The sequence below is a fragment of the Vicia villosa genome, linkage group LG6 (assembly GCF_029867415.1).
Source record: "Vicia villosa cultivar HV-30 ecotype Madison, WI linkage group LG6, Vvil1.0, whole genome shotgun sequence".
Classification (NCBI taxonomy): domain Eukaryota; kingdom Viridiplantae; phylum Streptophyta; class Magnoliopsida; order Fabales; family Fabaceae; genus Vicia; species Vicia villosa.
Genome location: NC_081185.1, coordinates 16,158,717 through 16,176,919, shown reverse-complemented (window position 1 = coordinate 16,176,919; position 18,203 = coordinate 16,158,717). Strand labels below are relative to the sequence as shown.

The following is an 18,203-nucleotide window of genomic DNA, read 5'->3' as shown; positions in this document are numbered from 1 at the left end:
CTATCATTTATTTTAGGCTTAATACCTATTTTCACCCCTGCCATATGGGGTTGGTTTGAAAAACCCCTTGCCAAAAAAAAGTTGCAAGAATTCCCCTAACATCTGAAGATTCTCTCGTTTTAAACCTTGTAAAAATTTTGTTTTTAAAACCAACTTTGCCATTTGAAGATTCAGTCATTTTAAACCCTATAATCTTATAAATCATGACATTTTAAACCCTCTGGAATATTACGGACAAGGTTGGTTTTACTAAAAAAATAATAATTTACAGGGTTCAAAATGATAGAGTCCTCCGAGTGGCAAGGTTGGTTTTAAAAATAAAAATGTTACAAGGTTTAAAACGAGAGAATCTTCAATTGTTAGGGGAATTCTTGCAACTTTTTTTTTTGAGAGGGGGATTTTTCAAACCAACCTCATATGGCAAGGGTGAAAATACGTATTAACTCTTTATTTTAATAATGTAGGAGAGAGAAAAAAAGAATGACACATAATTTCCATAATTTATTTTAATATCTAATGGTTCAGATTCATTCTCATGATCTCACATAAAAATGAGAAGAGATATTCTTACTGAGTAAGTTATTAAAACTTACTTCACATCTTCACCATTAATTCTTTTCAATCTAATGGTTGAAAATAAGAAGTAATTAATTGTGGAGAGAGAAAACTATTCCTTATTATTTGTAACCATTAGATTGAGAAAAATTAATTTTCAAGATGTGGAGTAAGTTATATATATATATATATATATATATATATATATATATATATATATATATATATATATATATATATATAAAGTTTGAGTTTAAGTTATAATGTTTTACTATACCACTAAAATATCCTAAGATTAATGTCAAAATGAGTTTTCATATAACGGTAATTTTGATGTAATTCAATGACATAGTAAATTATTATAAATTAATATTAAACTTTACAAGTATGATCTATAGGATAGTATGTTTCAATCCAACGGTTGATTTAAAAAAATATTTATTCGAAATGAAGTTATTGAACAAGTGTAACTCTTAGTGTAATTAATATATATATATATATATATATATATATATATATATATATATATATATATATATATATATATATATATATATATATATATATATATATATATATATATATATATATATATATATATATATAGTTTTTGGTTTAAATACATATCACATAAATGCATAAATGAACATTGATTTTAAATCGTATTGTTGTTACTAAAAGTTCTCAGTTCTCATGACAATCAAAATTTTCATTTAATACGTCCATATATATATATATATATATATATATATATATATATATATATATATATATATATATATATATATATATATATATATATATATATATATATATATATATATATATATATGGGATGATGATAATTAATAAAAAATTAAAAAATTAATGATATTGTTAAGGTAGGAATGTATCTTTTGCTGGGATGTGTTGATGTACATAAGTTATATCCTTATGCATGATGTATAAATACTCAAATATTGTTTATATTACTCAAAGTGTTACATTTATTACTCAAAATAATATACAGATTACTCAAAATAGTATAAATATTACTCAGAACAATGAATATATTACTCAAAATAGTTAAAATTCGATATTACTCAAAATAGTGTACTCATTACTCACAATTAATAACTACTCATAATTAATAGGTGTGTATAAATAATGCATATATTATTCATTGATTATGATATTATTACTCGTTTCTAACTAAAATGTTACTCAAAATAATTTAAATATTACTCGTACGAGACTTATGCACCGTACATAAAGATATACCTTATACACATCAATCTGACCCTCTTATGAATAAACTTTCAATATGATCTCTAAATTATCACCATATATATCTCTTATTGGATTCCATGAATTAAATAAACAGTATTTAAATAAATACTGTCAATCTATTAATTTATATATGCCCTTTTATATTTTATTATATTTTATTAGTATAAGAGGGGCTAATTACTTGATGGATAGGGAATAATTTATAAATTATTTATTATATTTTCAAAATTGTGCTATTTTACTAACCAAATTGAAGTTTTTGTTAAACTAACATTAGCCGCCATTGTGGGCCTCTTTCTGATTGGATACATTGAACAACTTGTCAACAGCATAAAATTTTGCTAATCTTTTTATTCTCCATTAGGGCTGTAATATCTTTTCACTTTCATGTATATCATTAAGGTTCAAAATAATTATGGTGCAAATAATTTTAAAATTAATAAAAGATTAATACATCTGGTTTGGAATAATAATCTTAATATGTCAATAACATAATGCAAGTTGTTATTATACTTTTCATGAATGGTTTACACTATGCACATATAAGTTACCTTGTGCAAGTTAACGACTACTTTTTACTTTTAACAGCTAGCTATGTACAATGAACACAACACAACATACATATGAATTAACAATTAATTCCTGCCACATAATAGGCGTGGGGAATAAATAGCAAATGATTTTTTGTTTATTCTATTTTTGAGATTACTATTGAAGCTGTCATTACTAAAATAGTGTACATGATTATTGATTACTACCTAACCATATTTAAAAAATTAACATAAGTGGCTGCTGATTATATTAAGTTTTGGCTTCTAGTTACATGTATTATATATTGTTTTTGGATGTCCCTTCATTTATGAGTTTGAGTGGATTTTGAGTCATCAAATCATAAACTTTTCTTTATTTCTAGTTCTTAAAAACAACTACTTCCATTTGAATTTCCTAACAACATAACTTCAAAAACTAATTTGTCAACCAATAGAATCGACATGAAAAGAAAAATAAAATAAAATTCAAAAGTTATAAACACTCTTGATTTTTATCCATCTCTTTTTTTAAAAATTTTTAAATTTACATATATATTTTGAAAAATAATACTATATATTTTAATCTCAATCATTAAATATAAATTCTATAGTTGTTATTAGATTCTCATATTCTCATATAACTTACTCATTCTCATATATATATATATATATATATATATATATATATATATATATATATATATATATATATATATATATATATATATATATATATATATATATATATATATATATATATATATATATATATATATAACGTATTATATGAAAATGACATTTTTTATGTGAGAACATGATAATGAATCTGAACCATTAGATTTTAAAATAAATGGTGAAGATAATTTGTCATTTTTTTCTCTTTCCTCCATCATTTATTTTAATAATGGAGGAGGGAGAAAAAAAGAATGAAACATAATCTCCACCATTTATTTTAAAATCTAATGGTTCAGATTCATTATCATGTTCTCACATAAAAATGTTATTCTCATATTATATATATATATATATATATATATATATATATATATATATATATATATATATATATATATATATATATATATATATATATATATATATATATATATATATATTAAAGTAGTAAAGGCTCCGCAATATAAACAGACGAACATACAAGGAACATGAGAGATACCTAACAACCCTAGCAATCAACACCACAAACATCAACATAAATAATAATGAAAGTAACAAAGGGAAAACGAAAACCCTAAAAGACCCGACCACAAAAAAACAAGGGATCAAGACCACTGCATTAAGATAAGAGGCTCGACGAGGAAAATGGTCATGAAAAAGAAAAGAAAGGTCATTTGTTCCCCTAATGTTGTTTTGGTATCATCCTTTGATATCATTGTTAAAGATGTCATGGAGATTAACGACCCTCGTAGAGAAAAACATCATCATGGAGGAAAATGTAACATTGGAGGAAGAATAATATTCCATAGAGAAAAATACGTAATCAAGGACAATGTGGCAACCACTGAGAAATGGGTTCCTGCAAAGGCCGTAAAGGCCAAGGTGGTTCTCTAATATGATCAGGGAACTTCTTCAAAGGCTCAAAGTGATAATGTCTTTAAGAGGAAGGGAAAATAATATGTTATTGAGGGGCATGTTTAGAAAAAACATAAAGGAAGTTCCAGTCAAGAAAAGTAACATGTGAGTGACGGAGGCATCAACGAGGGTGACAAAACATCTTTTTTTTTAATCTAGGAATTTCAACTCTTCCCAAAGCATTTTTGAGTTTCCTCGCCATAAAGGGGATGTGTCATTCTTCAGTTATGCTCACCAAATCCTATGTGAAGTGGTCTATAAATCCCAGGTCCTAGAAGAGTTTTTTCAAATTATTATATTTGAACTAGGTTCCATTCGGAGTTACGGTTCTCAAGATATGGCCAAAATAAGATTTCAATTTTCTGTTGAGCGGGCTAAGCGCGGATTTGCGCACTAAGTGCGGTCTGGGCGGTTTGGAAAGTCATTAAATAGGGAAAAATCACATTTTTTAGGGTTATGCTTTGGGGTATTTGTTCCCAAAGTCATCACAACCATTTTTGAGTGGAAAGATGCTAGAAAACACATTGGAGCTGTCAAATGGATGATCCGGGGATGAATCCTTCATCAATCGGAGCCGACAAACCGTGATATTTTTGGGTTTTTCTTCTTTTCTACTCTTTGTGGTTTCATTTGTGGGTTTTGTATATATATACTTTGATCTCATGTATATTTGTCGCCCATGGCGTTGTATAAAGTTGCTTTACAATATAAACTTGTTGTTTTTCTTGATTTTTTACATCTTGATGTTTGGGTTATGTTTGGTGGGTTGTTTTGCATCTTGATGTTAGGGGTTTGTGTTGTTGTAGAGATAGACCTCACAAATCTTGATTAGGAGAGATAATCATTAGCTTCTTGATTGTAGAGATAGATGAAGAGTTAATGTTCACTTTGTGTTGGTTCGTAATGCTACCGGGTTGTTTGATTGGTGGAGAGATCGTCGATCGAGCAATATTTTAATTTAACACGGTAAGCTACCGTATGTTTGATTGGTGGAGAAATCGTCAACTAAGCATACAATAGAACTCGTGGAGGTGTTTGGACACGAATGCCGACAACGGGCAACACGTGAATGGTTTAAGGAGTATAGTAGACTGAGTGCAACTGGTCGATAAGTTTAAGTTTGTGAAGAGTAGATTATATGCAATACTTGATAGTTTATTCTATTTGAAGAATGTATTCTTTTTGTGTTGATATTTACTTTTCCATTTCATATTTAAATTCATTCAAAACCAAACTCATAACTAAGAATCCGTCGAACGGCAGTTCAGTAGCACTAATCTCTGTGGACACGATAAATTCCCGGATAAATATTTCCAAATCTTTTGTTGCTTGCCGCTATACCGCTTCAACATATGCTCATGAACTATGCAATCTCATACAATGTTAGTAGTATACTTTTTCTTAAATAACTTTTGAATGTTAATGGTTGTGATCTTTGCCAAGTCTCCAGCCTCAATCTACTTAGTAAAGTAATTCACAACAACTATAAGGAATTTCAACTACCCTAGGAAAAGTAGGAATGGTCCAAATATACAAATGCTCCACTAAGATAACAACCATGGAGAAGTTAAATATTTGAGTTCGCGAAAGAGGATGTGTGAGTGTTTCCATGCTTCTAGAACAATTAACACTTCATATATTCTTTGGTATCTTGGACCGTGGAAGGTCAGTGGTATCCTTCTCTGAGGTGTTTTTGGGGCAATACTCGTCCTTCGAGATGTTGTTAGGATATATCTTTGTGGACTTCTACGAGGGTGTATACAACTTCTCCATGCTCTACAAATTTTATAATGAGGATAAAAGACCTATCCCGGATAAATATTTCCAAATCTTTTGTTGCTTGCCGCTATACCGCTTCAACAAAATGGCGCCGTTGCCGGGGATTAGTGTTTTTATTGAATTCGCATTGCGATAGTTTCTTTGTTTTTGAGTTTTGTGAATATCGTATATTTTGTGCATATTCTCATACTTGTATATTTTCTTATATTGATACATGTTTATATTTTCATACTTATACATGTTTGTGTGTTTGATTTTGTTCCTCTTTACTTTTGCTATTTAGCAAGGTGAAGTTGGCTAAACAAATTGAACTCGGATAGTTCGTAAATTCTAAATCTTCACTTTTCAATTTGTTTAGCCAATTAAGGATTTTGTAAATATTGTGTTTTATGTATATTTGTGTTTTTACACATACTTGTATATACTTTTGCTTTTGATTCGTTTGTTAAGTGTTTGGTCAGGTCGCTTTCTTTATGTTGCGTTTGAGGCGAAAGCATTGACGTGTTGCGAGGAAGTCACTTGCCATTCGCGAGACGATAAAAGGCGTCGAGCTAACGACGTAAAACAAGCGCTTGTTGGGAGGCACCCCAACGCTTTTATTTTTCTGTTTTTCTGTAAATGAGTAGTGTAGGTGGTATGTGGAGGCTGCATTGGAAATTCTGGTTTTCTGGTTATTCTGGTATAGCGCGCTTAGCGTGCTCACCGCGCTTAGCGCGGCCTGGGAGTTTTGTCCAGTGAACTCTTTTTAATGGTTCACTCGGCTCGCCTTTTTCCACTTCCACCAAGGCCTTATAGAGTAGTAATTATTAATAATATGTTTTAATTCTTTTGTTGTTGTTTAGACTCAAATTTGGCCCGATTACTTGGAATCGCATTTGGTAATTCTCCAATTTTGATTGATTCAACATGCCAATTGTGCGGTAATGATTGTTCGAATTTGTACATAGCAAGGTACTCGTTTATCGCTTTCTATAGCATAGCATGTTTATGAGACTTTTCATTTGTACAATTTTCATATTATTCATTCTTTTTGCATAACTTGCTCATGACTTGAATCACAATTAGTTTTCCATTTTTACCATAAATGTGAGGTGGCTTTCCATTGTTTATATATGCGAGTGACCGAAATTTCTTGTTTTACTAGATATTATTATGTTTAATCTGTCATTTGTATTGATTTTGTGACTGCACGAAAGTTATCAAGGCACTTGTTTGATTTTGAGCACAACTACCATAGCCAAATGTCAATTCACCTTGTGAGTGTGTGACCATTCGTAACCCCTTTGAGCCTTTTTGTCATTGTCCATTTTGTTTTTGAACTTGAGACATAGTTCACCTTTTTGATGGATGTTGATTCTTTGTTTTCTTGAACCATCAACTATGATTTATAGTTTGAATTTTTACCTTGCCTTAGAAAGTAGGGAGTATTCTTATTATGATGATAGTTGTATTCAAGTTGGGGAGAGGATGTTTGCTTACTTATATTGTGGTTGGTGTGAGGTTGTGAAAAGAAAAAAAAGAAAAAAAGAAAAAAAAATTGTGAAAAAGAAAGAAAAGAAAAAGAAAGAAAAAAGAAAAAAAATTGGAAAAAGAAAAGAACAAAAAGAGTTTGGAATAAGATTTGTGTTAATAAGTATTGTGTTTGGTGTGAAACATGTGAGGAAGAAGAAGTTTGATTGAAATTATATTGTTTGAAACTTTGTGGAAGTAATTACTCCCTTAGGTTTAGGCAAGTTTTTGTTTCGATTAGCTTTAGGACTTATCACTTGTTTGTTAACCAAGCCACATTACAACCTTTAAAGCCCTTGTGATTCGTGCCGTTGCGTTTTCGATACTATTTTTGGATGAACACATAATTTTGTCTATTGTTTGCAAGTTTGTCGGGTGTGTGTCAAAATCCTCACCTTTCGGTGTTTTTCATCTACCGATGAATTTTTGCTAGGCGTGATTTGTGATTGAGCTTGTTTTATTTTAGAATGTTTTGTATGATTTTTGTACTTAGGATTCGTTTCTTTTTCATGCTGTCATTGTAGGATTGTGGTAAGTATTTACTTTGTTGGTACGTTTTTGTTTGAACCGTACAATTGTTTCGTTTTTCCTAATCTTGTTGATTCTTGATTCTTTGATTTTAACTTTTGAGATTTGAGTGTTTGGCCTTGTTTGAGGACAAACAAATTCAACTTGGGGAGAGTTGTTAAGTGTCAAAATGTAGTTATTTTGTGTTTGTAAATAGTGGCACTTATCGATACTTTTTGTTAATACCGTTCGAATAATACCCCGTTTTGTGTATAAATACGTATACTTTGTGAATAGATGTATCTTCATATACTTTTATACTTTTTGATAGTTTTCTATTCATTTTGTAGGTATTGAGGCGTATTTGGAGCATGAGCAATAACGTGGCGAAGACACGGCTTCAAACGCGCGATTTTGAGCGGCGGAATCAATTCATTCGGCGAATAAAGCTCAAAACCAAATAATAATAAATCACCAATTTGGTTGATATGTTGTCATTGTTAGATAGAGCATGAAATAAGCTTTCCAACGCTTCGAACCGGGCGTAAATCGGAGTTACGGTTCTCAAGATATGGCCAAAATAAGATTTCAATTTTCTGTTGAGCGGGCTAAGCGCGGATTTGCGCACTAAGCGCGGTCTGGGCGGTTTGGAAAGTCATTAAATAGGGAAAAATCACATTTTTTAGGGTTATGCTTTGGGGTATTTGTTCCCAAAGTCATCACAACCGTTTTTTAGTGGAAAGATGCTAGAAAACACATTGGAGCTGTCAAATGGATGATCCGGGGTTGAATCCTTCATCAATCGGAGCCGACAAACCGTGAGATTTTTGGGTTTTTCTTCTTTTCTTCTCTTTGTGGTTTCATTTGTGGGTTTTGTTATATATACTTTGATCTCATGTATATTTGTCGCCCATGGCGTTGTATAAAGTTGCTTTACAATATAAACTTGTTGTTTTTCTTGATTTTTTACATCTTGATGTTTGGGTTATGTTTGGTGGGTTGTTTTGCATCTTGATGTTAGGGGTTTGTGTTGTTGTAGAGATAGACCTCACAAATCTTGATTAGGAGAGATAATCATTAGCTTCTTGATTGTAGAGATAGATGAAGAGTTAATGTTCACTTTGTGTTGGTTCGTAATGCTACCAGGTTGTTTAATTGGTGGAGAGATCGTCGATCGAGCAATATTTTAATTTAACACGGTAAGCTACCGTATGTTTGATTGGTGGAGAAATCGTCAACTAAGCATACAATAGAACTCGTGGAGGTGTTTGGACACGAATGCCGACAACGGGCAACACGTGAATGGTTTAAGGAGTATAGTAGACTGAGTGCAACTGGTCGATAAGTTTAAGTTTGTGAAGAGTAGATTATATGCAATACTTGATAGTTTATTCTATTTGAAGAATGTATTCTTTTTGTGTTGATATTTACTTTTCCATTTCATATTTAAATTCATTCAAAACCAAACTCATAACTAAGAATCCGTCGAACGGCAGTTCAGTAGCACTAATCTCTGTGGACACGATAAATTCCCGGATAAATATTTCCAAATCTTTTGTTGCTTGCCGCTATACCGCTTCAACATATGCTCACGAACTATGCAATCTCATACAATGTTAGTAGTATACTTTTTCTTAAATAACTTTTGAATGTTAATGGTTGTGATCTTTGCCAAGTCTCCAGCCTCAATCTACTTAGTAAAGTAATTCACAACAACTATAAGGAATTTCAACTACCCTAGGAAAAGTAGGAATGGTCCAAATATACAAATGCTCCACTAAGATAACAACCATGGAGAAGTTAAATATTTGAGTTCGCGAAAGAGGATGTGTGAGTGTTTCCATGCTTCTAGAACAATTAACACTTCATATATTCTTTGGTATCTTGGACCGTGGAAGGTCAGTGGTATCCTTCTCTGAGGTGTTTTTGGGGCAATACTCGTCCTTCGAGATGTTGTTAGGATATATCTTTGTGGACTTCTACGAGGGTGTATACAACTTCTCCATGCTCTACAAATTTTATAATGAGGATAAAAGACCTATCCTATATAGCTTACACCCTATAATTTAATATGAGCATTATCTTCTTTTAACGAGATCGACCTCAACAGATTTGTTGATAGGACCTTATGCTCAACGTAGATCATGATGGATGTGATCCATGACAGTTTTGACGTTCTTATTGTCAGAGCGGCCACAAAGATTGGAGTGGAGAGGCTGGATCTATCGAGTGTCTTATGGATTAAAGAATAATTGATGTTATCCAGTCCCGTGCCTTCCAGCTTTGATAAGACTTTTTTCTTGTGTTGTACTCTCTTAGCACATATATGACCTCATATGATTTGAACAAACTAAGCTTCTCCTTAACCATGACCGTGTACTTCAGTAATAATGAATCTTTGAATTATGTATATCCTTTGATCACTACAATAAATAACGCTTTTAACCTCGGACGCAAAATTTTTTTTACCTCGGCTAAAGTAGCGAGGTAACGAACAACGTCATCAAAGGTTTCCACTTAACATCTCAGTGATTAAAAAAATTGAGGGATATAGATATATGCACATGGTTCGAACCTCACCAACTGGACTTTTATTATTTTCAAAACTAGCGTATCTTTTATCTCAATTTATTTAAAAAACAGGGGAATATGATTATAATTTATTTATTTTAAAGTTCTTACGTTTTTTACCCAGAATATTACATTGTTTACCCAATATTACATTGTTTACACAAAATATTAAAATTAAAATAAAAGTCAAATTCCTTAGAGTTCAAGATAGAGATCAAATTCTCTAAGGATTTAGATTAAAAAAATCAAATTCCCTAGTGTTCAAGATAAAAAATTAAATTCCCTGGGGATTTAGATAAAAAATCAAATTCCCTCAAGATTTAGACTTTAAATATTCGAATTATTGAATCTTGGGGAAGATCTTTTGTTGGATCTTACTTGCAATTATTTCTAATGGAAAAAGGGTAAGATAATTAATATCAAAAATCAAATCATTTTCGGTTTGAATAAATATTTAAGAAAATAAACCTTGAACCCAGAAATTTTTTTGCTCTTGCAATCCATCATAAAGAACTTTTCCAAGCGTCCTTAGGTTTCAAGCGCTTTATATGTTTCATTTAGGCTACAACTTTAATATTCAGTATGCTTTTATAACGGATGTCACTAAGATTTCACATGGATCACTAATTGCCTCGTCTTGAGCGTTGATAATCATTAAATGAACGACAAAGATTTATTAAGGCCGGTGTATATAGTATAGAAAAAAAACACCTGACTATCACCTCGGTCATGACAAATCACCGAGGTGAATGTGCATTTTATTTTTTTTAATTACATTGTTTTCACAGAATACTAAAAATACATTGTATGCAACAAATCTTTGATGATATCAAGATTTAGATGCTACAGGTTCCATTTAAGATGCTAGAGATTTTTTTCCAAGGCCAATGAGAATTTTTATTTTCTGCACTAGCAATGTATCCCAGAGATATGTTGTAGCGGTGGTAAATATTTCATCTCTTTAAGGCAGCTTCATATTATTAAGGATTAGGGTAAAATCTGATTAACGTGTGTTTTTATAGTAAAATATGATTATCGTACCCCTCAGTTTAACTATAAAACAGAGGTAAATTATCATCTCCTTTAAACTATCACCTCGGTTTTGGATTAAAGTCAAGGTGAATAATTTTTTTTAAAATATTACATTTAATATTACATTTTTTACACCAAATCTTTTCAAAGGTTAAGCTCCCTTCTTTGTGTAAGTTGAAGCTCCCTTCTCTATTTAAATTCCAACTTCTAAAAGAATGATGCTTGAATGTCAGAACTTTGCATTCAAATTCACCATTTTTAGTAGTCTTTATTTGTTTGAAGAGAGGAAATGTACAGTAAATCTTTGAAGCTAGATTAATTTTCCGCACTTGCAATCTATCAAATGAGCAAAAATACAACAACAACAATATCAACACCATTATGTGAGATATATTGCAAGGGCATAAGAAATGTTTTGTTCTACATGGAAGAACATTGAAGATTTTTTCTGTCTTGCAATCAATCCCAAAGAATGATGCATGCGAGTTTTGGGCGGCTTCATATAAGAAAGGATTGGGTTAGAATCTGTCTGAAGAGTGCTTTTATAGTGAAATCTGATTATTTGATTCCTCAGTTATATCAAAAAAACGAAGAATTAGTTCATTTAGTTTACACTTATAAACAAATAAAAACATTAACTGCAAAAATTGGGATTTGAAGCGTGTCTTGATTTGTGTTTCCACTCGGTTTTCTTAAAAACGGAAGAAATATGTTGTTTTTATTATTATAAAAAATAAAATACGGCGCGCCTGGGCATAATATGAATTATACTCTAATATGACTCAGAATCAATTATATTCAAGAGATGGTTGCGACCATCTCCGGGTTGCTTAACATGGAGCACGGATAGCTTATGAAAGTAGATCAACAATTTTAATATAAAGAGAGATGTACTCGTGTACAGTGTCTATAAATGCAGGTCTACGTGTACGTATGTGAGTGGCACACTTTATATATATATATATATATATATATATATATATATATATATATATATATATATATATATATATACATAAAAGTTTTATTTTAGAAAAATTATAATTAAGAGATACTAGTATCATGTCATTTCCAATGTATATTTTTTTAAAGGGAAATGCTAACAAGTGCTCAGGGGCACTCTTTAATAGCTTTAAAAAGTAAGTTTTTCTTGGAAATATGCGTAATTAATGCATCGAAAATTGAAATGGTGAACTTTTGAAAAAATATTTTCTTTATTTAGAATGCTTAAAGAGTGCCCCTGGGGCACTCGTTAGCATGACCTTTTTTAAAATCCAAATTTCTTATGTCATTTAATCAAACATGTCCATTATCTAAAAGAGAATCAACTCAAAAATAGCACATTACGCACTTCCACATAAATAACAAATTGACTTCTCAGCACCTACTTTTGCTTAAACAGTCTTCCAATTGAATTATTATACTCCCCATGATATGATATGCCTTTGTCTAAGTTTAATTATATGATGTAAGCATATTTTTTTTGTCCAAAAATGATTATTATCCACTAAACCAAGTTGCCTCTTCCACACGTTGTGTCACTTATGTTGTGGATGTGATTATCCATAATCCATGTATGTATGTGTAACATGTTATTCATACATATATATATATAGTTTGTTCAATCAACCTCATAACCTACATAACAAATGATATGAATAATATATGTATGTTATATATGTAAATGTACATGAATAAAGCTATGTTTAAATTGCTTGTTTGATTAGTCTATTTAACTTTAAAAACTTTTTCTTAAAAGGATTAAAAGAAGTTTTTGACTTAAAAGCTATTTCTTTTATGTAAATTAAAGTAATTCAACTTTTTTTATATTGAAATGCCAAAATTGTAGTTTTGATAGCTCCATTCCAAAAGAAAGGATGAAGTTAGACATTACATTGAATAGTTATCATCATTCAATTCTTTTTTACTTTTTAAAATTTGTTCATGATTTTTTCTCTTTAAATAGAATATTGAATTTCTTTTTTTTTTTTAATAAATGGTGATAATTTTAACCCTAAAAATAGAGTGTTAATGATATATTGAAATTAATATTAACAACCCAAAATAAAATAAAAAATGATGTATCTACATTGAGATATCTTGTTCCTATCCTTACATTAGTTAAATGAGGTCATTTCACCATTTTCCCTCCCTATATATACCAACTAGTCCCACTCATATTCCCTCCATCTCCAAATCCAATCATATTCTACACTCTCCAACAATTTTTATCCAAATCCTAACACAATCTTTTATTCATTCCTCCACCATGCAAACAAAAGAATTTAACACACAACAACTCAATTATTTACTCCCAAATTCCAATCCATCCCCTTATCCATCATCATGCAACTACACCATCTTCCAAAACACACTCCAAACCTCTCATCTCTATGGTTTCAACCAAAACCCTATTCTTCAAGACTTCAGTCCTCAATCCTCATGCATAAGCAACAACTCAACCTCGGACGAAGCGGACGAGCAAAACAAAGGCCTAATCAACGAAAGAAAACATCGAAGAATGATATCGAACCGGGAGTCAGCGCGCCGATCCCGAATGAGGAAACAAAAACACCTTGATGAGCTTTGGTCACAAGTGGTTTGGTTAAGGAATGAGAATCATCAACTACTTGATAAGCTGAAGAGCTTTTCGGAGTCTCATGATAGAGTTGTTCAAGAGAATGTTCAATTGAAAGAACAAGCTTCGGAGCTTCGACAAATGGTTTGTGACATGCAGTTGCATGGTTCTTGTCTTCCTTTGAGTCCTCTTGAAGATGTTCCTAGCATGAACTCTCCTCATGTTGAATCTGATTCCTCAAACAAAACAATCACAAGTTCTGTTGATTTGTTAGGATTATAAATTTGAAGACAAGTTTTAATAACATGTTTTCCATCTTGAAGTTCTGTTTTTTTTAGTTCTATAAGGTGAAGCCATGCATGAAAGGAAATAACATGTTTTTTTGAGTATTTATTCAGTTTTTGTTTCTAATGATTTTCTCTAAGAAATAAATATTTAAAGTGGTTCATAGCTATCAATTAAATTTGTGGTTAATTAGTTAGCACTAATTTGTGGTTACACTATAGATTAGGGATATTTTGTCTCTTAACAAATCCAATGGCTTGTAGTGGCAGTGATATTTTGTAGTGCCTAAAAGATATGGAGCGCCTAATAAGATAAAAAAAAATCATAATTATTGTTGAGGATCAATTAAAATAGTTCATTGATAAAAAAATTATAAAAAAAACTAAAATAGTTCATATTAGAAAAGTATACATGAATATTGGATATTGCAAAGTAACTAATATTGCAAAGTATACATGAATATCTCTGATTTGAGCTCAAGTAACTTTAGTTTTAAGTTTTCCATCAAATTACAAGAACATATTCAAGACTTGAAACTCATGTTCCCCACTACTTCAACGATTTTCCATCATTTCTATTCAAAAGGAATTCAATCTACAAATTCAAATTCACTTAAAAATATTCAAGTTTCATGATTGCAAGCATTACAAATGAAGTTCTTTTACAAGTTCCAATTTCCAAACTAATTACAAAAACTTCATTCAAAATTCAAGTTTACAACATTTAAAGTTCCATTCATTTTCAAAAATACAAAGTTCATACAAGTTCTAAAGTGGAACCCAATTTGAATTACAAGAAAAATGCAAAGCTTCCAAAATTTAATTCTTGGGTTCACCAAGTCTTCAATCTTCAAATTTCAACTCTTGAGTTCAAGTTCCTTCATGCTCTCTTCAAGATGTTCATGCCGCATGAAAAGGAAACAAAAGAGTGGAATTAACAAAAGTCCAACAAAAGCAATTCAAGAGCCCAAAAGCCCAAATCATGTTCAAACATATTCATAAAAAAGGAGATAAAAAGAAAAGTGAAAATATCTATATCATCAACTTGTTCAACTTTCCAACTTAACTAGAGTTAAGAAAAATCTACTAAAGTGGATATTTTGTACTTTAAATTTGGACACTAAGCAAACTTAACTCCTAAGCTAAGTTTTAATTTGTCCTCAAGTTTTCCCAAAAGACCCCTCACTTTCCTCTATAAAAGGCCATGAAAGTGAACACAATTTTCACACACAAAAATCATATACACTACAAATCTTCATACATAAAAATCCTTGCTCAAATAGATATAGAAAAATCTTGTTAGAACTTTATCTACAAGATACAAAAAAAGGGAGAGGAAGGCCTTCATACCTTGCTTGCTAGCAACTTTCAACAACTTCATCTTCAAGTCTCCCTAAAATCTAAAGAGGAATCTCCAAATTTCCTTCATAACCCGCAAAATCCAAATAGAAGTTGTAACATCATCTTCATCAACGGAACTTGCAACAACGATTCGCAACAACAATTCAAAGTTGTTCTTCAACAATCAACAACAATTCAAAGTTATTTTTCAACAACATCACCTGAAACTTGTAGATTTGAGAAATAAGAAGAATCAAAACAAACAAAGAAGAAATAAGCAATAAATTGGAGCTGAAGTTCAGAATAAACCTTCAACAGATCACATAACTCCTTCAAAATGCAGCCTTCCATTCAACATCTTAATTTGTGCAGAATCACAAAATCGATATCGAAGCTTCTTTCAAAACCTGCAAGTTGAACGAGTCAAGGCAACATGAATACATCATTCAAAGTCACCTACAACACAAACATCATCATCGATCAAATAACAAACTCAACCTGTAAAACGATTTGCAATCCATTCATACCTACAGGACTGAGCATAACCTTGCTTCCTCAAAATGAGAAGCACATCACAAACAATCAATTCACCATCACCGAATTGAGACCTACGGTTTAAATAAACCTCCATCAAACAAAACCAAAAACCTATTTAGGTCTCCCATATTTTATTAGGTACCAATTTGTATTAATATGTAGTATAGTTTTTGGTACCTTTCGATTCGTTTTATTGCGTTTTCGTATTATTTCCCTTACTTTGTGATAAAATATGTTAAGTTTAGTAATTATGTTTATATTTCTTTCTAATCTTCTTTTTAGGTAATTTTATTTCAAGTTTTTTCCTTTTTGAGGACTTGGAGAGCTTGATTGAAGAGAGGATAAGATAAAGCTTTTGGAAACTTCAAGGCCGCGTCGCGCGAAGTCCGGCGAAATAGCGCGCGTAGCGCGACCTGGGACATTTTCTTGGCTTCTTGGCAGAATGTTACGCGCGTCGCGTGGATAGGAGAGTGCGTAGCGTGCTTTAGGACGGTTTGATCAATTAATGAAAGCGCGCGTAGCGTGCTAGAAGGCGCGACGCGCGCTCTGCGATATTTTGCTTCTCTATTTAAGGAGAAGATCAGATATTTTGTGGAGTTAGACACTTTTGAGATAGAACCAGAGCAATATACCACTGTAGCAATATAGAATCGAAGATCCAAAGCATTAATCGTCGAGAAATCATCGTTGATGCTTGATAATCTTCATCTCTTCCTTCTTGTGCAAGCTATCATGTCAATGGATAACTAAATCACTTTGGTATCAAGAAAATATGTAATCTTCCTTTCATTTTGCATGTTTTGCTTATGAATATTGTGTATGAACAAGTTATGAATCAATATAGATGATATAGTTTGCTTATTCTTGGATTTCAATGGTTTAAATGTTTGTGAAATACAATATTTATATCTTGACCTAACTTTATCATCTATCAAACATTAAGTCTAGACATGGAATTAGTGGTTGATAATCACTTTGTATCGATTTATAAATATTATTTGTGTTCTTCAATCGGTTGAGAAATTGTTAGTTGAACAAGATGGTAAAACTTGCTATACCGTTTCGGACAAAGACGGTATAGACGAACGATACTTGAAATTATTGATTGATAACGAGTTCATATGCATAATCATAAGAAGACATAAAATTTAAGTTGATGTAATCAAGTTTTGATATTTCTTTAAAACCTTAAAACTTTCCTAATTTTAATCTTTGCTACTATAACTTGTGAATGAACTTTGACAAAACAAAACCCAAAGTAACTCTAGCTCACGACATTATAAATTGTAGAACAATGGCATTATCTTATCAATCCATGTGGAAACGATAATTAAAAAAGTACTCCAATATACTTTCAACAAAATGGAGCCGTTGCCAGGGATTGTTGTTTAGATATTGCAAGCATTGCAATAGTTTGTTTTATTTTGAATTTTATTATTAAGCTCTTATATCTTAATTCTTATTCCTTGTGTTTTTTAATTTGCTTGGTTAGCTTTTCAAAATTAGTTTATGCGGGGATGTGTACATGCAGATCAACTCCTTTTTGATCGTGAGATTGAAAGAACTGCCCGTAGACTTAATAGCAAAACCCGACGACAAAGACAACTAGCTAAGGAAAGAAGACAACAGCAGGAAGCTTCTACTTCTTCAACTGCGATTGGAAACCTAGTTGAGGAAGAGATGGCAGGACTACCACCTCCACCTAATCGAGGGCCTTTCACAGGGCTTGATCACGAAGATCCTTTCACTCATCTCACAGAGTTCTATGAGATTGCCGAAACAATCGGTGCTCCGGAGGCAGAAGAGGAACAAGTTTTCAAGAGACTATTCCCTTATTCCTTAATATGGAAAGCAAAGGAATGGTATCTTGATCAACCAAATAACATCATTTCATGTGGAAACGATAATTAAAAAAGTACTTCAATATACTTTCAACAAAATGGCGCCGTTGCCGGGGAATGAATTGTAATGAATTGGAGGAGAAATTTCTTGATTGATTCTTTCTACACAATAGGTTCATGGAAGCGAAAAATTCTATTTCTGTTTTCTCTCAAGGGCAAAGTGAAGCTCTCAATGAAGCATGGGAGAAGTTCAAATCTATGGTAAGAAAATGCAAAGGAC

The 18,203-nt window shown here is 31.4% G+C and overlaps 1 protein-coding gene across 1 annotated transcript; it reads left to right on the top strand.

Moving 5' to 3' along the window:
• Positions 1 to 13,520: 13,520 nt before the first annotated feature.
• Positions 13,521 to 14,502, top strand: LOC131611280 (basic leucine zipper 43-like). Its single transcript, XM_058883350.1, has one exon. It carries the CDS (start codon positions 13,612 to 13,614, stop codon positions 14,200 to 14,202), a length of 591 nt encoding a protein of 196 aa, XP_058739333.1. The 5' UTR covers positions 13,521 to 13,611; the 3' UTR covers positions 14,203 to 14,502.
• The last annotated feature ends 3,701 nt before the right edge of the window (positions 14,503 to 18,203 follow it).